The sequence below is a fragment of the Chiloscyllium punctatum genome, chromosome 7, assembly GCF_047496795.1.
Source record: "Chiloscyllium punctatum isolate Juve2018m chromosome 7, sChiPun1.3, whole genome shotgun sequence".
In the NCBI taxonomy this organism is placed as follows: Eukaryota; Metazoa; Chordata; class Chondrichthyes; order Orectolobiformes; family Hemiscylliidae; genus Chiloscyllium; species Chiloscyllium punctatum.
The window spans coordinates 62,403,554-62,426,179 of record NC_092745.1 but is presented as its reverse complement, the minus strand read 5'-3'; the positions used below and the strand labels follow the sequence as shown (position 1 = coordinate 62,426,179).

The following is a 22,626-nucleotide window of genomic DNA, read 5'->3' as shown; positions in this document are numbered from 1 at the left end:
TGAGAATGTCACAGTCAGTGGCTTGTCTTCTAGTATCTGGTCAACAAGAAAGTGTTCATATATCAAAAACAATTTGCTGTTTATTTAGCACATTGGTATTTATATTTATCTTTTTGAGAAAAACTTTACACCATTTGTAAGTAATAATAACACATTTATATTTACACCTGAGATGAAATAATACGAGAAGGAAGGCATCTGTGCCAAATTGGAAGGTAAATATCCATGGCAAGATCAAATTAAAACTTCTGCATTTTATAACGTATAGTTAATTTGTTAAACTTGACTATTTTTATCTTATCACATTTGAATTATCAAAATACTTTTCAAACATCCTGCAGTGAAAAATATTAACAAAATTAATCCATATTCCTAGAGGTAACACAGATCAGTAAAAGGGAGCATCTTTTAAATGCAAAGTTCTTTAATGTTTTAGACCCATTTTCAAAGCCTGTTTTCTACAGAAAATTGATTCATTGATTTCAATCAGCGTTCTCTGAAACCTGTCTGAGTACACAGATCTGTCGGCCATCCTTGACAGGGTTCATCACAGCATGCAGCAAAAGACAACAGCTATTTTTCCAGAAATTCACTGGCAATCTCACTGAGAAATTTGGCAAATAGTAGCATGCATTAAATTCAAAAGGACTTAAGAAGCAACTTCTAACTAAGCAGATGCTTTAGGGAAGTCTTCAAAGTGTGGTAACAAATTAAACCTTTGCCATCCACATGCAACTCATTCAGCAATGAACTGTGTGATCAGGCCAACCTATTTCTGTCAATCAGTCGTAGGTATTGAAGATCAGAGTTAAAACAAACCAGAATATCCAACCACCTGCAGCATAGGCTAGCTTGCAATTAATGATTGTTAATGTTTCGCATCATTGCAAAGTTATGGAATATTTTGTCAGTTCTGATCAATCCTGTTTAATAATATAATTTCTGAATATGGAAATGGCAGTACCACTCTGAGGACTCGTTTTCCAATGGTGTGAAGTCACAGAGGACCCACTGAAAATGTGTGTAGTTAATATTTTCAGGCTGCAACTTGCCATTTTAGCAAACCTTTTATTAACAACCATTTATGAGACAGGAAATGTACCAATTGATTGATTGAATATACCACTTGATTCAAGAGGTCCATATAATTGAGGTGAAAACACACACCTAAGTAATAAAAACACAATTCCGGGAATATAAACATCACTGTTACACTTCATTTACAGCATGAATTACTTAAATAAGAATGGAATTTTGCCTTAAATAAAACTTATTAGCAGATAGTCTTCTCACTCACGCCCTCACCAGACTGCTCTGACTTTGCGGAGATCACGATAATACAATAAACCTCTGATATTTAAGTATAAACCGTTTGCTGGTTTATCAAGCATTCAGTTCACAAGGTACTGGTTAATACAATGTTTGCTGTACATGAATGGTTGCTGGTTCAGACGTTAAGTGGGCAAGTTAGTCTCAAGTTAGTCTCCAGTGGTTTAATTACATTTTCTTTTCCAGCCTCAAGGAATAGGGGCACCAAGTATATACCATGCTGTGATCGTAATTTTTCTGGAATTCTTTGCTTGGGGTCTTCTGACTGCACCAACACTGGTGGTAAGTTCTATCCATCATCTTGCCTTGTTTTCATAGAGTGGAAGCTAAAAATTAAACATCATAGATCACAATATTTTTAGTCAGCTAGGAATGTGAAATGAACAAGTACAATTAATCTTTAAGCTATTGCACACTATGATTCGGTGTGATCATGAAAGCTTCATAGTTAAACAGATCAACCAGATGCATTTCATTGTTCAGGTAGTGCAAGCGATTGCAGTTTGAAAACAGGGCAGAATGAAGATTCTCTCAACCTCATTTGTCCATGTAGTTGGGCTGCTTCCACATTAAAGATTTAGTTTCTCCACAACAATCTGTGGACTCATCTAATTAACATTAACAACAAATGCCACTTTCGGGGTTAATTGAAGCTACCCTATTTCAACTTGTGTATGATTGTTGCAGATATTGGAGAATTTCATCCTGGACGAGCTGTATTTAAATCAGAGTCTGAGAGCTGTAAGGCCAGACTATAAGCCCACTTTGTCACTCAGTTCTTGTTAAAACGTTCTTTTGCATGAGCTGCAAAACATATTTTCCTCCTGTTCATTTTGTTTTGTAATCCTTCATGGGTCATAGACATTACTAGCAAGTAATACTGGTCTTGCCCGTTTCTAATTGCTTTTTAGGATGCTAGTGGTGAACCATCTTACTGAATCTTATAACAGGTCTGTAGTTTGGCTTGCAACTGATTTGCATTAGTTAGTTGCATTAATGATTAATGACACCGGATTCATCTCTGTCGGCTGTTTAACAGAATAAGTTGTTAGATTGCAATTGAGTAAAGAATCATATATTAGTGAAGTTAAGCTCAAAGATTTGTAGATGTTTTTTATGTACGTTGCCTCGTGTCGAAGCCGGTTGTAGTGCACCTAAGCCACTGCATTGCCTGGGCTGACTAATTCAACATCGTAACTCAAGCCCCTCACCATTCTGAAGTATATTTGTTCACAAGGTAGCAGAAGCATGGAAGGATTGTGGTTCTTCAAATGTAGTTGAAGGTATATAACCTGTGGGTAATAATAAACACGTTACATATTTTGGATTTAATTGCAACAGGAATTTAATTTATTTTATTTCCTAGGTCTTGCATGAGACATTTCCCAAGCATACATTTTTGATGAATGGCTTAATTCAGGGAGTAAAGGTAAGTCTAGAATTTCTGTAACTTTTTCGGCAGGTATCAAAATGTTCTATGAAATGTTTTTAGAAGCAGATGGAACCCACATGATAACATACACAACTGACTGACATGAAGAAATTAGCTGGTCCATCACACCTATCATACATTACAATGGTTGTTGCATCATGACTAGACACTTCCTACCACCTTCAATCAAAAATACAGTCCATTCCTATTTTGCGCAGTTAATGTCTTGTCCCTCATTCTCTCCATTTATTAAACTTCAATAATCTATTGATAGAGACAAGATTCAGCTGTTCTATTGTTTCATAGATCTCTATTAAATCATTTTTAGGGCTACACTGCTCTGAAGTAAATAGACGGAGGTTCACAGTTTTATCTTAAGTAGCTGCAATTTTTCAAACTTGCAATCATTGTAGCTCCAAGGGCCACTCACTCATCACTTTTATCATTTGCTTTGATGCCACACTAATGTTTGGTTCTTGGCAGGTTAGTCATGGAGAAGGTGAAGTCAAGAACTGTCTTCATGCTTAGATTTCAAAGTAACATTATTCATTCTACATTATTACTAAATACTGCTTTATATGGTAATCATAGATATAACAAGTTCTGATCTTATTGTTACATTAGGTAACAATTAATCTATCTTATTTTGAGAGTTGATGAAGAATTATGTTGAAAGAATCTAATACCTTGTTACCTTTAGCTACATTATCTAGCTATGTTGTTAATGAACCTACATAGATTTGTACACAATTCTTCCAAGTGTATACTGTATTACTAGCATACATATAATACCACAGTTATCCAAGTTAATTGTTACTTGGCGTTGTTTGTCCCATTCCACAGAACTACGCAAGTTATCTTCCTGCTGATGGATAATTATCAATAATTCCAAATAATTATTAGATACATACGATAAAGAATCACCTCTGTTAATTAAACTTAGTTTAACCCCAAGAAGTTTACTGCCACTAATGTTTCTGGATTAGTGGTGCTGGAAAAGCACAGCAGTTCAGGCAGCATCCGAGGAGCAGTAAAATCGACGTTTTGGGCAAAAGCCCTTCAATAGGTCTACAAGAATGCTGTATTGCTGATGAAGGGCTTTTGCCCGAAACGTCGATTTTACTGCTCCTCGGATCCTGCCTGAACTGCTGTGCTTTTCCAGCACCACTAATCCAGAATCTGGTTTCCGGTATCTGCAGTCATTGTTTTTGCCACTAGTGTTTGCTGACAAGCCTGAAGCTTTATATTTTGCTTGTGTGTCTAAATTCTTTGAAGTAATTCAGCTTCCGAGCTCCTCCAGTGAGAAAATGATGTACGTGTCAGGCGAACTTAACAAAAAAACACCTGCAGTTACAAGGTGCCTTTAATATCTTTTAGAAAAGTTTCAGAAACATTTAATGTACAATAGATGATGTTGGAAAACAGTAACTACTTTTGTGTATGTCATCTATGGCTCAGTTGAAAGCGCATTTACTTCTTAATCACGAAGTTCCAATTTAAATTTTCATTCTAGGCTTGAGCACAAAAATCAAAGATAATACACCATGAGTAATGTAATATTCTGGTTCTTTGGCTATACTATACAAACTAAGCAATTGTAAATATAAATTTGTTTTTACTTTTGATGAGCATTTTTTTTACTGTTAATAGAACATAGAACATTACAGCTGAAGTAGTAATTTTGAATGGAACATGATGTTGTTTTTCCTTTTTGTTGTTCTAACTAGTTTTTCATGACATTGTCGATAGTTTTCTTAAATTACTTTTCCAGCTATTTAGTGGAAAAACTAGAGACTTTGTTTAGGTAATCCATGTGATATATATGTGCAACTTTGACTTTCATTGTGATGAATGTGACTGCATCAGTGCAATGATGTAGGTTATTGAGTATCATTTAACTTGCATAACGCAGGATAAAGTTAAATGAGAACTTTTTCTTCTACAGGGATTACTGTCATTCTTGAGTGCACCACTGATAGGTGCACTTTCAGACGTGTGGGGGCGGAAGTCTTTTCTGTTGCTTACTGTCTTTTTCACCTGTGCTCCTATTCCTTTAATGAAGATTAGTCCATGGTAGGTATATATTTGTTTACATATATTGAGAAAATTAATAGCTGTCTAGTCGGATGTCCAAAGGTGGGCAAATTAGGTGGATTGGCCTTACTAAATTGCGCCAAAGTGTCCAGGGTTGTGCAGGTTAGGTGATTTAGCCATGGGGTAAAACTCCTTGCAGGATTATGGGGATAGAATGGGATGCTCTTCACAGGGGTGGTGCAGGCTCAGTGGCTGAAATGGCCTCTATCTGCACTGTAGGAATTCAGTGATTAAGATAGCAGTACAGATATCAAGTTAAAAGGTCTCTGTTGCTTATGATTAGATCCTTCTCACGTCCAAGTTAAAGAAATGCTGTTGGAGATTCCAAGTCAGAGGAAGGTGAAATTTGATTTGTATATAAAGAAGGATCAGCAAATGTTTACAATGCACCCCATTCATCTTATTGTAAACATCCCTTTTCTGTTGTTTTTCTTCATTAGCAGTTATCTCAATCAAAATATTTTTTAAAATACAAAATTTTTTAAACATGGGAGCTAATATGGCGAAGGATTGAAGTCTTCAAAAAATGCAAACTGTGCATTTTTTTTTCTACTGTCGTTTCCCCCCCCCCCCCCCCCCCCCCCAGGTGGTATTTTGCAGTTATCTCCGTGTCAGGGGTATTTGCGGTGACCTTCTCTGTGGTATTTGCTTATGTAGCTGACATAACCCAAGAGCATGAAAGAAGTATGGCCTATGGATTGGTAAGTGAAGCAAAGCTGTTTAATATTTTCCTTCTCTCTTATATTTTTCCCATGTTATTTGTGGTCATTCTTCTAATTAACCATTCATGTAAACCATTACGTTTGGATTTGGCAGGAGTTTTACAGCTGGGTGCCATTCCTGCCACTAAACCTCACTATATATCCAGGCTGGGTACAGGCACCAAAACACATTAGCATCCATTGCCAAACGAATCCTGGAATGGGATTCTAATTTGAAACAATCTGGCTCAGAAGCAGGCGTGCTCCAGCATGAGCCACAGACAGATTCCCCACCTGCTTTTTTTTTGTAGTCTTAATTAGTTTATTTCAGGACACATTTGATAGCTGGAGAAGGCATTTCAGAATACTGGAAAAAAACTGGAGGCTTAGTTTAGATCATTTATGTGATATTATAATATCTGTTGAACTCTGTAATGACTTTCATTGATGTGACTAAATGTTTTCATTTGAGTAGTATTACAAAAACCATACTTAATGAAGCTCTGTCTTTCCTACCATTGGTCATGTGAAATATTGCTTCAATAACTTAGATACATCTGTCTAAATTACTACTTTTCTTTTTCTCCTTTTTTGTATTTTCTAAAATCCCAGAGACGATTTAGCCTTTCCAAATAAAAAGCCACCTTTTCTACAACCTTGAATCTCTCCAATCAGTTTTCTGACCCATCCCACAGAACCAAATGCGTGAAACGTAGTCATGCATGTCATCCTTTGACTGTAACCATTATGCATTCACCATGCAGCTCTCCATCCACCTTTTAACAACCATGATCCTTGAACTATATGGAACAATTGTTTATGGGTTCTTATGCAAAGCCATTTCTGTTGCTCATCTCATTTGCACTCAAGTGTTCAATTCCATCCCTGTTTATCTGATCACAGGCAAAGAGATTCCAGTACTGGTTTCTCTTTCCACTTCTACACTGTCATCCATTGCTCATTCCTTGGTCCTTTCTTTTCCTTGTCTACATGCTGCTGTTTTGCATTACCATCTGTAGACAATGTGTTGGTTTCTATATGCATTCTGATATCATCCATGCTATCTCTCAACTATCTCTTTGAACACATCCACTCCGTGTTTGACATTCATTTTTGGATGTTGTCATCATTGGGAGCACTGAATGTGTCCTCTTCAGCTCCTGTTAGAAACTTTATGCTTTTGCCATTCATTCTGTTCCCCACCTGTTCACCCATTTGGACTGGACCATATTGTTTACTGGCTTTGCATTCAGTTTGACCTGTGCTGACCATCTTATTCTGTATTTTTTTTTCTTTCATATCTGAATTTATTTAGACCAATATCCTGTTTAAGGGTCTCTACATTTCAAAAACTGGGCAGCACGGTGGCACAGTGGTTAGCACTGCTGTCTCACAGCACCAGAGACCCAGGTTCAATTCCCGCCTCAGGCGACTCTGTGTGGAGTTTGCACATTCTCCCTGTCTGCGTGGGTTTCCTCTGGGTGCTCAGGGTTTCCTCCCACAATCCAAAAATATGCAGGTCAGGTGAATTGGCCATGGTAAATTACCCATAGTGTTAGGTGAAGGGGTAAATTTAGGGGAATGGGTCTGGGTGGGTTGCGCATCGGCGGGTCGTTGTGGACTTGTTGGGCCAAAGGGCCTGTTTCCACACTGTAAGTAATCTAAAAAAAGTAGAAAATACTCGACAAGTAAGAGCGTATCTATGCAGAGAAAACCTAGTTCAAGTTGATAATGTTTCAGCGTAACTGGAAATAGTTGAGAAATGTATCAAGTTTTACATTAGAGAAAAAAGGACAATGGAAGGTCTGGAATAAAGTGGAAGGAAGGAGAAATTAAATAACTTGGGGTAATTATAATGAAATTGGAGATGCATCTATAGAAGGTATAAATAAATGGGTATAGCAGGATACAGAAATTGCTAGGGAAACTCAGCTGGTCTGGCAGCATCTGTGGAGAGAAGACAGTTAATGTTTCAAGTCCAGTGACCCTTTTTTTGGCATCTGCAGTTCATTGTTTTATTTTAGTAAAACAGAAACTTTGTCTCTGTTTAGATGCTGTGTTATTTGTTGAATATTTTCTGCATTGTCTATTTTTTAAAATGCAAAGACACTGCTAATGTGGCAATTTTCCATCCCATTCCCACTTTGATGTCTTTGTCTTCAGCCTGCTGTACAGATCCAGTGAAATTCACTGTAAACTTGAGCCCTAGCATGTCATCTTTTAATTAGGCATTTCAGAAGCCTTTTCAGTGTGGATGTTGCACTCCAGAATTCCACGTCATAAGCCCTGCTCACAATTCTTTTTTGGATGCAGTTGTTGGTTACAATTCTGACCGAAATATTTCTAGGATTTGCTGATTTATGATTTTCAGCCCAGATTACTTTACATTTTTGTTTCCTAGTGTATTATTTCCTCTGAAGAATCGATTACAAGCAAGGCAAAGCGATCTTTCAGTTTAGAGTCATAGTTCAATGCTGTGATGAAAATAACTTTGAAAAAGTGTGCAGTTCTCTGTACTTGCGTTCTCTCATAACATATTAAACTTTTTGGCTTGCTGTAATTATTTTAATCTTCATGATTGCTAGGTTTCAGCCACATTTGCTGCAAGCTTGGTTACCAGCCCAGCCATTGGTGCCTATCTCGGTCGAATTTATGGGGATAGTCTTGTTGTTGTTCTTGCTACAGCAATTGCTCTCCTGGATATCTGCTTTATATTGGTGGCTTTACCAGAATCTCTCCCTGAAAAAATGCGACCTGCCTCATGGGGAGCTCCCATCTCTTGGGAACAAGCTGATCCATTTGCGGTATGTGTGGCGTGGACTTGTAATATACTTTGTATTATAAGTTGTAGGTTTTATAATGAGGATCTGTGCTGCTTCAAATGAACTCTAATCTTTAACTTTTGATTTAAATTTTAACGTGGCTTATTGATTGTATTTGCTTACAGCTTAAACTGGAGCCACTATTTTCTAGATATTAAATTATTTCTGTATTCATAAATACTTTTCACTTGTGTCAAATACCTGTTGAAATTACTGTTCATTTGGCCATCTTCAGATCTGTTAATTGAACTGTTGAGAATGATAGTTCTGCTTAGTCAGTAGAGACACTGCTTTGTATGACCAAACTCATCGAAAAGCATAAAATTGCACAGCTGAAAAAGACCTCTTCCTGCAATACTGATCTTTTGTCTTTGCTTGGGGTCATAAATATGTACAGCACAGAATCAGACCCTTCAGTCCAACTCAACCAAGTTGACCAGATATTCTCAATTAATCTAGTCCTGTTTACCAGCATTTGGCCCAGATCCCTCCAGACCCTTGGTATTAATAAACCTATCCAGATTCCTTTTAAATGTTGAAATTGTACCAACCTCCACTTCCTTTGGCAGTTCATTACATACACCGCCCTCTGTGTGAAAATGTTGACCCTTAGGTCCCTTTTTTACACCTTTCTCCTCACCAAAATCCCATGCCCCCAAGTTTTGGTAAAAAGACTTTAGCTATTCACCCTATCCATGCCCTTCATGATTTCATAAACTTCAATAAGGTCACCTCTCAGCCTCCGATGCTCTAGGGGGGGAAAATACCCCAGCCTCCCTCATAGCTCGTAGCCTTCTAACCACGGCAACATCCTTGCATATTGTTTCTTCACCCTTTCAAGTTTAACAACATCTTTCCAATAACAGGGAGACCAGAATTGAATGCATTATTCCAAAAGTGGCCAGACCAATGTCCTGTACAGCTGCAACTTGACCTTCTAACTCCTTTATGCACTGACCAAAAAAGACACATTGGGAAAATGTTTAAAACAAAGTAGTCAGGAGAGGAGACCTTGAGCAATTAACTAGCTTTTATTTCATGGCCATGAGGAATTACATCTTTGTTGGAGAAGAAGTCTGAAGCAATTCCAATGAAATACAGAATGTTACAAGTTATATAGTATATCACAAGCCCACTGCCCATTAACTACGCAACCTAGGGGCAATCGTAAGGTCCACATACATTGTCCAGACCTACATTTCTTAATGTCTACAAAATTGAATGTTATCTTATACTGCAGGTTCAGCTAGGCAGAAACAACCGATAAGGGACATAGTGAAACAATACATCATTCTATGAAGCAGGATTATCTAATGGCCTGAGGAGCAGAGACAGCCTGCAGCTGCAAGGTCAGGCTACCAAAATAGAATTCCTCAGCCTGGGCTCAAATAGCACTGTACTAGTAGACTACATTTAACTGCAAACATTGCTTTGTGACAAAAATGGCTTCCACACAGCTGTGTGTCAATTTTGGTCAAATTCTCCCACACAAATGAACCAAATGCCACCTTCACAAGTCTGTCTACCTGTGAGTCCACCTTCAAGAAACTATGAACCTGTACCCCAAGGTCTCTTTTTTTTTTTCAGCAACAGTCCCCAGAACACTACCGTTAAGTGTATCCTGATTTGTCTTACCAAAATGTAACACCTCGCATTTATCTAAATTAAACTTCATCTGTCACTCTTCAGCCCATCTGATCAAGGTCCTATTGTACTCTGAGATAACCTTGACTGTGCACTACACCACCAATTTTAGTGTCATCTGCAAACTCCCTAACTATACCTCCTATATTCACATCCAAATCATTTATATAAATGACAAATATCAGTGTAACCTGCACCGATCCTTGTGGCACACTACTGGTCACAGGCCCTCAGCCTGATTAAACAACCCTCTACCACCACCCTCTGTCGCCTACCTTCAACCCAATTTTATATCCAAATGGCAAGCTCACCCTGGATTCCTTGGTTCTGTTTATAAATTCTAACAGATTGTAGTATTTTACCCTGCACCAGCTACGTGTATTGTCAAAACTAATTAGTGTTCAAAGTTAGGAATGAAAGATTGTGACAGCTCTGATGTAAATATACTGTTGATGTTTATGCATGTAACTTTTTTTTAATCTGCAGTCTCTCAAGAAAGTTGGCCAAGATTCAACGGTTTTACTTATCTGTATTACGGTTTTCCTATCCTACCTTCCAGAGGCGGGCCAGTATTCCAGTTTTTTTCTTTATCTCAGACAGGTATGAACAACTTTGGGGAACTGCCATAGATTTCATAAATTTTAGATCACTGTTCAATATGTTTATTCATGGGAACTTGTGAACTAGGAGCAGCAATTCTGTCCCTCCAACATGCTCCATCATGCAGTAAGATTGTGGTTGATCTGATTGTAATCTGCAATCTCGCCTACACCTGTTAACCTTTAAAACTTGCACTTTACATGAATCTATCTTTCATTGCATTTAAAATATTCAGTACTCTGTTTCCAGCACCTTCTTGGGAAGACAGTTCCAAAGGCATTCAAATGTCTGAGGGAAAACAATTCACCTGTTTTAACTGGGTCTTTAAACAGTGACCCTACCTCTAGATTTTACCATAAGAGGAAACATCCTCTCCATATTTACCTGTTAAAACCCCTCTGTAATAAAAGCAAAATAATGCAGATGCTGAAAATTTGAAATAAAAGCAGAATGCTGGAGGAACACTGCAATTCTAGCAACATTTGTGGAGAGAGAAATGGAGTTAAGATTGAGTGCAGATTGAATCTTCAGTTCCAAAGAAGAATCATTCTGGGCTCAATGTTACTTCTCTTTCCCCTCGATAATAACTTCATTAAAGCTATTTTGTGCACCTTCAGTTTAGGTCAGGCAAATGATCAGTTGAAGATTACTTTGTTAGAATTATAGATTACTACAAATTTCTGCTGAATGTGTGGTGCCATATTTTTGAAATATGTATTTTAAATAAGACATATATCCACTTTACATTATTCAAGAAGCCTTCATTGTGTTCCAAATGAATTCACACTTCGTACTAAAAACGTGCTCACTTTCAAAATTGGGAATGTGCTTTGGTGAGCGACTGCATAATTTGGTCTTTCCCATTGTACGTGTAATGTAATTTATTACCCTGCTTACATTTTTACTGCTATAATTTTTAAAACCAAAATTAATTCTTTAACATTGGATCCCATTTGCTGCATGTGTTCTATTCGTGTTTGTGCAAAACACTAGAATGTAGTATTTTTCAAACAGTATTGGTCTCAGGCGATTTATGTTCACTTTATTAATGTAATATTATTTTGCAAGAGTAAACCCTAAAATAATCTATCATGAATAGTTGAGTTAGAAAGATTAACAAAACTGCCATTTTTTTAAATTGAATTTGTCACACTGTAAATTAAGCACTGCTATTCCCAAAGTCACAGTCATACAGCATGGAAGCAGACCCTTCAATCCACTTGTGTGTGCTGACTTCGTCCCATTTGCCAGCATTTAGCCCATGTCCCTCTTAAATCTTTCCTATTCATATACCCATCCAGCTGCCTTTTAAATGTTGTAATTGTACTCACATTTACCACTTCCTCTGGCAGCTCATTCTGGAAGCACGCCACCATCTGAATGAAAATGATTTCCCTGTGATCCTTATTAAATCTTGCCCCTCTCACCTTAAATTTATGTCTTCTAGTTTTGGATTCTGCCACCCTAGGAAGAAGACTTCAGCTATTCACCCTATCCATCTCCCTCGTGATTATACAAACCACTTTTAGATCAACCTTCAGCCTCCAATGCTCCAAGCAAAAAAGCCTCTTCCTATAACTAAAATCCTCCAGTCCCAACAACATCCTGGTAAATCTTTTCTGCACTCTCTCAAGTTTAACAATATCTTTCCTCTAGAAGGGCAACCAGAATTGCACGTGCCCTAAAAGTGGCCTGACCAATGTCCTGTAGAGCTGCAACATGACATCACAACCCCTGTACTCAATGTTCTCACCTTGTGCCAAACACCACCACCATCCAACTATATTTACCTGTGACTACTTTCAAGGAAATATGCATTTGCACCCCTAGGTCTCTTTGTTCGGCAACACTCCCCAGAGCCCTACCGTTAATTGTAAAAGTCCTGCCCTGGTTTGTCTTGCCAAAATGCAATACCTCAGATTTATCTAAATGAAACTCTTATCAGCCACTCCTTTCCCCATTGGCCCATCTGATCAAGGTCCCATTATACTAGGAGATGATCTTCTTCACTGTCCATGACATGACCCTTTTTGGTGTCATCTGAAAACTTGCTAATCGTACCTTCTATATTCATATGCAAGTCATTTTATATAAATGACGAAAAGCACAGCACGAGTCACAGGCCTCCAGTCCAAAAAGCAACCCTCCACCATTATCCTCTGTCTCCTACCTTAAAGCTAACTTTGTATCAGATTGGCTAGCTCCCCATGGTACCTATGTGATCTAAACCTACTAACTAATCTAACCTTTTGCTGAAATCCATATATACAATGTCTACTTCTCTGCCTTCTTCGATCTTCTTTGTCACCTCTTCAAAAAACTGAAAATAGTGAGACATGATTTCCCCACACCAAGCCATGTTCACTACCCCTATTCCCTTCATGGTAATCCTATCCCTCAAAATCCCCTCCAACACTTTACCCACCATTAACTTAATGCTCACTGGTTTCTAGTTCTCTGGCTTTTATTTGCAGCCTTTCTTAAATAATGACACCACATTAGCCACCCTACAGTCTTCCCGCACCTTATTTGAGGCTGCTGATGATGCACACATCTCAGCGATTATCTCTTCCCTCACTTCGCACAAAACTCTGGGAAACACTTGATCAGGGCTTGGGGGTTTATCCATTTTTATGCATTTTAAGACCACCAGCACCACCTCATCACTGTTTATTTCCAAGTGTCCTAGCTTCCATCATAGTGAAAGTTAAAGATTTCTTTTTACAAAATACACCAAATTCCCCAATTTACACAATTTTCAGACCAAGGTTAACAGCATTGGCCAAGTTTCTGTACTTAACAGTTAATATTTATTACAAATGAAGAGTTGCACCTACAGCTAACAGATATGTACTATCAGCATGTAACTTTACCAGTTAAAACTCTAATCCCCATTTAAACTACTTCCTTCACAAACCTACACAGATACAGAAGTGGGAAGGAAAAACATAGACTTCACTGAACTGGAAAGCAGTTCAGTGGTCTCTATTCACAAAATCTCCTGAGATTATTCTTGTGTTGATCAGAATGCTGTATCTTCTTCATCCTTCTCCAAGACTTTCAATGTTTTAGGTCCGATGCTGGTTCACCGTTACAAAATGTCTGACTTGTTGATTAGAATTCATGGCTTATAATAACTGCTGGAGGAAGTCTGAAGCTTTCTATATATTGTACACAACCCCAAGCTGTTCAATTGGTTCAAAACCAATCATTTAGTTGTTGTAGTTATAAAGCGTTTGGCATCAATGACTGATCCACAAACCAATTAGTAATTTGTTGCCAATCAAAGATCCATTTGGACATAACCCTTTGAGTCCTTCTGAGGATAGGTCACTGGACCTGAAATTTTAACTCTGATTTCTCTCCACAGATGCTGCTGGACCTGCTGAGATTTTCCAACAATTTCTGTTTTTCACCCTTTTGACTCCAGCTCATCTGCGAACTATCAATTATTGCTGGTGGCAACTATGTACACAGTGTTTATAATGAGTGTCAGGTTATTTGCTTTCAAAACATATAGCAATCCTTGGTTTTTAAATGGTTAGCTCATTACAGTCTACAGTTAAAAATATAGACCGTCTTTACAAAAGTTCATATAACATGTAGATTCATCAAACTGAAGATTACAGCTTTTTTTAATTTTCTGATAGGTCATGAAATTTTCATCAGAAAGTGTAACAGCCTTTATTGCTGTCCTTGGAATCCTGTCCATCGTTGCACAAGTAAGCATCCAGTTGCCTCATAGGGTACTAAAAGAATTTTCTCTCCTCCTCCTCCTCCTCCTCGCACCACTCTTTACTTCAAGATAGTATTGGTATATGCTGAATCTTTTCAGGAGGCTGGCTCTTGTAAGGTACTGGTACAATTTCTCTCCATGTTTACAGTGAATGAAAGTTCACCTAAGTATATCTGGAGGCAGTTTGAGGATTGAGATCCAACAACAGTGAAGAGATAGCAATATAGTTCCAAGTCAGGCTTGTGTGGCTTGGAGGAATACTTGCAGATGTTGGTGCTTCAGTGCATCTGTTCTGGTCATCTCCAGACAATGCCTTTACCAGGCAGAGTCCATCTGCTAATCAATCAGCAGTGGCCTTGCATGTAGTATAAATGTTGATTTTTTCTTTTTCTCCCTTGAATTGGTATTCTTAAGGATTGTCTAGTTGAGTGTAAGACAAAAGCTTTGGTAAAAATTCTTTCTTTTTAGCAATAATCCAGTTTTATTTTGCAAAATAGCTGTTTGGATACAAAAGATCTACCTTATCAAAGCTTTTCATCTTGAATTCATCCAGACAATTTCCCAGAAATATCAGTTAGGAGAAAACAGCATTTATGCTGTTGTATAAGTGTTGATTTCCCTTTACTGTATTTCTTACAAATGGTTCTATAAATGTAATGTCAAGGTTTGAGTGCCTTTTTTTAGTAATTTATTTATTCAATTAATTTAAATTCTTTAGCTGCTGCACCTGGATTATTGACAAAGTAATCTAGCAATCTAAAATTACTAGCTTATTAACATGATCCCTATAATACTATACTTTCAAATACTGGTTCCCAAACCATGGCAAATTGACCAAGATCTGATGGTGATTTCTAAATCACTCAATGAGCATTCTGGCTAAGTTTGCAGATGATAGGTGGAGGGACAGGTAGCATTGGGGAGGCAGGGAGACTGCAGAGGATTTTAATAGGTTAAGAGAGTGGGCAAACAAGTGGCAGATGGCATACAACATGGGAAAGTGTACGGTTGTGTACTTTGGTAGGAAGAATAAAGCCATGGACTATTTCTAATTGGTGAGAAAATTCAGAAATCTGAATTGCAAAGAGACCTGGGAGTTCTAGTCCAGGATTCTCTCCAGGTAAACTTGTAGGTTGAGACAGTGGTTAGGAAGGCAAATGCAATGATGGCATTTATTTTGAGAGGACATGAATATAAAAGCAGGGATGTACTTCTGAAGCTCTATAAAATTCTGGTCAGGCCACGTTTGGAGTATTCTGCACAGATTTGGGTCCTATGTCTCAGCAAGGATGTACTGAGCCCAGAGTGTGTTTGGAGGACGTTCACGAGAATGGACCCTGGAATAAAAGGCTTAACATATGAGGAACGTTTGAGGATGCTCTATACTTAATGGCGTTTAGAAGGATGAGAGGGGATTATATAAAACTTATGAAATGGCCTGAACAGAGTGGATGTTGGGAAGTTATTTCCCTTTTTGGGAGAGATTAGGACTTGAGGGCACAGTCTTTAAGTAAAGGGAAGGTCTTTTAGATCAGACACAAGGAAAAACTTGTTCAGCAAGAAAGTGGAATCTATGGAATTTGTTGTCACAGAAGGCTGTGGAGGCCAGGTCTGAGTGTATTTAAGACTGAGATAGGTAGGTTCTTAATTGTCAAGGGGATCAAGGGTTACAGGGAGGAATGGGGATGAGAAATTTATCAGTTATGATTGAATGGTGGAGCAGACCCAATGGGCTGAATGGTCTAACTTCTGCTCCTATGTCTTATGGTCTTTTGGTCTTATGCTTCACCTAGCCTCCCCCCTCCATTCCAACACAGCAATTTGCTGCGGTCACAAGTTCTGCATGCATGTTCTGTTGTTAAGATTTTGGGATATTTCTCACTTCCTTGCAACAACATCAATGGTCACTTCTTCAGCTACTACACCTTTTTTCTTTGGAACTCTAGCTTTGGTAGCCTTTATCTTGCCATTGTCCTACTTTCCGATCATTTAAAAAATACTCTTCTCAATAATGCCTTTGTTTTGTTCCCAGGCTTCTATCTTTTTCCCCTTTTCACTTACGAGTAGTATTCTCCAGATTGTTCCTACGCATAAAGAGCATTGAAAAAAGTTAATACGCTGAAACTGTTGACCCTCAAAGCAAACTTAAATATTAATTGCATTTCTATTTCAGACAGCTGTCCTGAGTTTGCTCATGCGATCCATTGGGAATAAAAACACTATTCTGTTGGGGTTAGGATTCCAGATGTTACAGTTGGCTTGGTATGGCTTCGGCTCTGAGCCTTGGTATGTAACTTGAACCTTTTCAGAGATTTAACGATCCTTGTAAACCCTTTAAATCTACCTGCACACTGTTGAGAATAATTGTTTATTTATATTTTTCTACCTAAACATCATCTTAAAGTTTTCATTCTATTTCCAGCAGCACTGCTACTTTTTGTGCATATGGTATATATTGTAATTTATAGATATTTTCTAACCAACTAGTGAGGAATATTAAAACTGAAAATAAGTTCTCTTCCTTTTTATATATTTAAAGTGAACATAAGCTGCTTAGAAAAATGAACCTGGGGAGATAGTAATGGGGAACAAAGAAATGGCAGAGAAGTTACTGATATTTTGTGTAGATGCTTCAAGCATCCCATCATTACTAAAGAATATGGGGGAGCAATTAAGTACCATCACCACAGATAAAGAATTGGTATGAGATAAATTAATGTGGCTAAAGGCAAATAAATGCCCTGATACTGATTCTAGGATCCTAAAAGTAGCAACTACAAATAAAGTGGATGATTTGGTTGTAATTTTCCAAAACTCCTTGGTTTCTAGAGAAGTACAGAAGGATTGGAAAACAGCCAATATACACAAAAGGGAGGGAAGCAATGGTTGGGAAAAGAAATGTTGGAATCCATTGCTAGGGAAGTAATAGTAACACATTTGGAAAATCATAATCTAATCAAGCACAGTCAGCATGGCTTCACAAAACAGAAATAGTGTCTGATTAATATGAATTTTTCGAATGTCTAACTAGCACAGATAGAGTGGAACCAGTAAGTTTGTTGGATTTGGACTTACAGAAGGTGTTCAACAAGGCGCTCACAAAAAGTTGTCATAAGATAAGAGCCCACAGTGTTGGAGACATAATATTGGCATGGATAAAGAGTTGGCTATTGGGCAAGAAACAGCAAGTGGGGATAAGAAGTTCTTTTTCAGGTTGGCGAGCTGAAACCAGTGAAGGTCAAAAGGAATTAAGGCTGGGACCACAACTACAATTATGGTTAATGATTTGGAGGAAGGAAGAAAATGTATAGTAGCTAAATTTTGGCATAACACAAAAATAAGTGGAAAGTTGCGAGAGGGATACAAACAAATTACAGAGTGATATTAAGTGCTATATGAGAAAATATGAAGTTGTTCATTTTGCAAGAAAGAATAAAAGAACAGTATTTAATTGGAAAAATCTGCAGAAAGCTACAACATAAGGGGACTTTGCACATAAAACACAGAAAGCCAGCACACAATCAGGAAGGGTAATGGAATGTCAACCCTTATTTCAAGAAGGTTGGAGTGTAAGAGAAGGCAAGTCTTACTGAAATTGTACAAAGTGCTGATGAGACTACATCTGGAGTTTTGTGAGTAGATTTGGTCTCCTTATTGAAGGAAAGATTTCATTTGAGGCAGTCCATAGTCTATTCATTAGGAAGCTCCCTGGTATGGAGGGACTGTCTTATGAGTAAAGGTTGAGCCAGTTGGAACTCTGTCATTGAAATTTAGAAGAATAATAGTGATCTAAGTGAAACATGATTCTTAAGAGACATGACTGGATAAAGGCCGAAAGGATGTTTCCCTTCTGGGATAGTCTGGGACTGGAAGGCATAGTCTCAAAAAAAAAGGTGCTAATTTAAGACTGAGATGAGGAGGAATTTCATCTGAAGGTTGAAAGTCTTGCCATAGAGAGCAATAGGGCAGGATATATTTAAGGTTGAAATAGATAATCAAGCATTAAGTTGTAAAGGGCAGGAAAATGGAGATGAGAAATGTTAAATCAGCCAGGATCCACATAAATGGCAGAGCAGACTTGAGGGGCTGAATAATCTGTTTCTATGGTCTTCTATCTAGTGCTGTTAATAAACACCTGTAGAGCACAAAATCAGTTTCCACTGTACCCTTCTGTATATTCTCTGTCCAGAAGCCAACTTCCAACTGGTGAAGAGTCCAGGCCTTTGTTTTTATTTTAATCAACCCATTCAAAGATGTTACGACATAACCCTCGAGCACGTGGTACTTGATCCATGGCCTACTGGCTCAGGTATGGACATGACCACTGTACCACAAGATCCCCAGTATGTTATTTGTTGCAGATATTTTCTAATTACCTACTTCAGATTACAACGGGATCTTGATCAGATGGGCCAAAGGACTGAGAAGTGGCAGATGGAGTTTAATTTAGATAAATGAGAGGTGCTACATTTTGAGAAAGCAAATCTTAGCAGGACTCCTAATGGTAAGGTCCAAGGAAGTGTTGCTGAACAGAGACACCTTGGAGTGCAGGTTCATAGCTCCTTGAAAGTGGAGTCACAGGTCGATAGGATAGGGAAGGTGGTGTTTGGTATGCTTTCCTTTATTGGTCAGAATACTGAGTACAGGAGTTGGGAGGTCATGTTGCGGCTGTACAGGACATGAGTTAGGTCCCTCTTGGAAAATTGCATGCAGTTCTGGTCTCCTTCCTATCGGAAAGATGCAGTGAAACTCAAAAGGGTTCTGAAAAAAATTACAAGTATGTTGCCAGGGTTGGCGGATTTGAGATATAGGGAGACATTGAATAGGCTGGGGCTGTTTTTCTGGAGTGTTCTGGCTGTTCTGGAGTTTTTCTGGCTGATGGTTGACCTTAGAGACTATTATAAAATCATGAGGGGCATGAATAGGATAAATAGACAAAGTTTCTTCCCTGGGGTAGAGGAGTCCAGAATTAGAGGGCATAGGTTCAAGGACCTGAGGGGCAACTTTTTCACACAGAGTGATACGTGTATGGATTGAGCTGCCATAGGAAGTGGTGGAGGCGAGTACAATTGCAACATTTAAAAGGCATCTGGATGGATATATAAATAAGAAGGGGTTGGAGGAAAATGGGCTGGGTGCTGGCAGGTAGGACTAGATTGGGTTGGGATATCTGGTTGGCAAGGACAAGTTGGACTGAAAGGTCTCTTTCCGTGCTGTACATCTCTATGACTCTAGTTCAGAGATGTTACTGTACACCTCTAGAGCAGGTGGGACTTGTTCCCAGGTATTGTGGCTCAGTTAGGGACACTAACATTGCACCAATTCATTTTATGCTCTGCTCTATATTCAGAGGTGCTATTATATACGTCTGCATGTTTTTTCCCCCATCACTAAATAACTGGTGTGTTTTTAATCTTCACAGTAGATTATCCCTACTTCCAATTGAGTAGTTTCTGTACAAAGCCTATTAAGGGAAATGTAAACTCAAGGCAACGGGGAAATAACAAAAATATTTTTATATCCAGATATATTATCATACATATCCAAATGACCTTCCCACTACCAAATCGCTAAGAGCACCAATATATAATGATATATGTAATTGCTTTCTCGGTCGGTGGCTGGGGGGGGGGGGGGGTGTGTTCCATATCACTGGCTCTAGGGTTAATGTCCCACTTCATAATTGATCCAGTTAACATACTGGAAATGTAAAATGTTCAAAATAAAGTTAATTTCACTGCCTCATTTCAATTTCATAAAAATGAGAAATTACACATGGAAATATTCTGTTAACCTCATCAGTATTGTTTTTTCTGCAATAGGAAGTGTTTCAAATCCTGTACAGTCAACCGCTTCCCATATCTTTTATCCCCTTTCTTTCAACATTATGGAGCTTAACTCTAATGTACATTGACTGTAGGATGATGTGGGCAGCAGGAGCAGTGGCAGCCATGTCCAGCATTACTTTCCCAGCAGTGAGTGCGCTGGTGTCGAGGAATGCTGATCCAGATCAACAAGGTAAAATTTCTTTTTCTTTAAGAATTGGTGTAGAATTGCAGTTTAAAATTTTAAGTTGGCTTAATAATTAAGATCATTAATGATAAGAAGCCTATCTTAATGCTCCCGAATGCCACTTCGGCAAAATTGTGAATTTCTATTAGGATTCTTTTTAAAAGGTACAACTAAAAAGGGCCAACAAGAGAGATCATGCACCTGCATTTCTTGGCCCCTTATCCATCAGGCCAGTAAAAAGCGTGACAGCATTATTCTAAAGAGAAAACATATTTTATAGAAGTGCTTTTAAGTAATAATTTCTATAAAAGCCGTTTACGCTAAAAGCTCTTTTTGCTGTTTCTGTAGGACTTCAACTGATTTTTTTTTTGTGCCACAGTTGCATTTGATGCTCAGTAGAATTCTCCCTCCAAACAAATTTTAGTCAGTGTTCCACCTTTTTGCTTGGTCTTGATCAGGTTGGTGGAGGATGAGATGATGCTGGATAGGATGGAGCAGAGATTTGTAAAAACCTTAAACACTCTTAATGACAACTGAAGATGTCATCAATTTCCAGACTTTGTAATAGTGAGTCAATACCCTGTCTTGAATCACCTTTTTAAATTTTTTTTAGATTTACTTTAGGCCTAAAATTAATGATAAGAAGCCTATCTTAATGCTCCCAGAGCATATCATCAGAATTACCTTCTTTAATGCATAACAAATTTAGATTGCTATTTATTTGGCAGCTTAAATTCAAGAGGTGAATTTTGAAAAGCGTAATTTTTGATTTTGGTGTTTAGTAGTTGTACTAATACTGAAAATGTGTTGCTGGAAAAGTGCAGCAGGTCAGGCAGCATCTAAGGAACAGGAGAATTGACGTTTCGGGCATAAGCCCTTCTTCAGGAGGGCTCCAGCATCTGCAGTCCTCACTTTCTCCTAGTTGTACTAGTAGTAGAGTTAGAGTCATACAACAAGGAAACAGACCCCTTGGTCCAACTTGTCCATGCTGATCAAGTTTCCCCAAACTAAACTAATCCCACTTGCCCATGTTTGGCCTATATTCCTCTAAATCTTTTCGATTCATATAACTGTCCAAATATCCTTTAAATGTTGTTACTCTACCTGCATCTACCATTCTGAAGTAGTGCGTTCCACATACAAACCACTGTGTGAAAAGGTTGCCCTTCAGGTTCCTTTAAAATCTTTTTCTTCTCACCTTAAAGTTATGGTGTCTAGTTTTGAACTTCCCAACCTTAAGGAAAAGATCTTTGCTATTCACCTTATCAATGCCACTCATGATTTTATAAACTTGTACAAGGTCACCCCTCAACCTCCTAGGTTCCAGTAGAAAAAGTCCCAGCTTACCCTGCCTCTTCTTTATAACTCAAAAACGCCAATCCTAGCAACATCCAAGTAAGTTTTTTTTCTGAACATTCTCGAATATCCTTCCTATAGCAGGGCAATCAGATCTGTACACATTATTCCAAAAGTGGCCTTACCAATATCCTGTGCAACCTCAACATAACATCCCAACTCCTGTACTCAAAGGTCTGAATATTGAAGGCAAGTAAAATAAATGCCTTCTAAAACACCTGTCTAGCTGTGATACAACTTTCAAAGAACTATGTACCTGAACTCCTATGTCTCGGTTTGGCAACACTATCCAGGGTCCTGTCGTTAAACTGCCTAAGTTCTGCCCTTGTGCTCATGAGCAAAATGCAATATTGAGAGATTCATACTGAAAGCCACCTTTACATTTTTTTTAAAGTGAGCATTATTTTTCATTAATTCATTTAGTTTGGTTTGGGTCTCATTAATAAGGGGAATGTCCTAAATTGTACTCTCTCATTCTCTTTTGCATCAAGCACCAATATTTCACTTTTATGTCTAAATACAAAATATTTTCCAAAAAGGAAAGAACCTGGACTTCCAATTGATCTTGGTTTAGATTATAAACAGCTACCCTAATCTAGATTTCCAAATGAAATAGTTCAATGATGATGCTAGAATAAAGCTTCTGTTAATCTGTAATTTAATAGCTATCATGGGAAACAGTCTGTTTATCACTGTTTTAATATTCTTTTTTGAACTACCAAGTTACAATTGTTTGTAGGTGTTGTTCAAGGAATGGTCACAGGAATTCGAGGGCTGTGTAATGGCCTGGGGCCTGCACTTTTTGGGTTTATATTCTATATATTTCATGTGGAACTAAATGAAGTACCAGAGAATGATGTGTCATTGGACAGTATGAAGACAGATGGCCATTCTCAGCAG

At 38.1% G+C, this 22,626-nt stretch overlaps 1 protein-coding gene across 1 annotated transcript in view; it reads left to right on the top strand.

Moving 5' to 3' along the window:
• mfsd14a1 (major facilitator superfamily domain containing 14A 1) overlaps positions 1 to 22,626 on the top strand; it is a 29,273-nt gene that overhangs the window by 4,776 nt on the left and 1,871 nt on the right. The window contains exons 2-11 of the mRNA XM_072573784.1: positions 1,516 to 1,611; positions 2,696 to 2,758; positions 4,707 to 4,834; positions 5,442 to 5,556; positions 8,142 to 8,360; positions 10,509 to 10,622; positions 14,273 to 14,344; positions 16,532 to 16,644; positions 20,279 to 20,376; positions 22,466 to 22,626. Of these exons, the coding sequence (XP_072429885.1) occupies positions 1,516 to 1,611; positions 2,696 to 2,758; positions 4,707 to 4,834; positions 5,442 to 5,556; positions 8,142 to 8,360; positions 10,509 to 10,622; positions 14,273 to 14,344; positions 16,532 to 16,644; positions 20,279 to 20,376; positions 22,466 to 22,626 (1,179 nt within the window). The remainder of the gene's footprint in view (positions 1 to 1,515; positions 1,612 to 2,695; positions 2,759 to 4,706; positions 4,835 to 5,441; positions 5,557 to 8,141; positions 8,361 to 10,508; positions 10,623 to 14,272; positions 14,345 to 16,531; positions 16,645 to 20,278; positions 20,377 to 22,465) is intronic.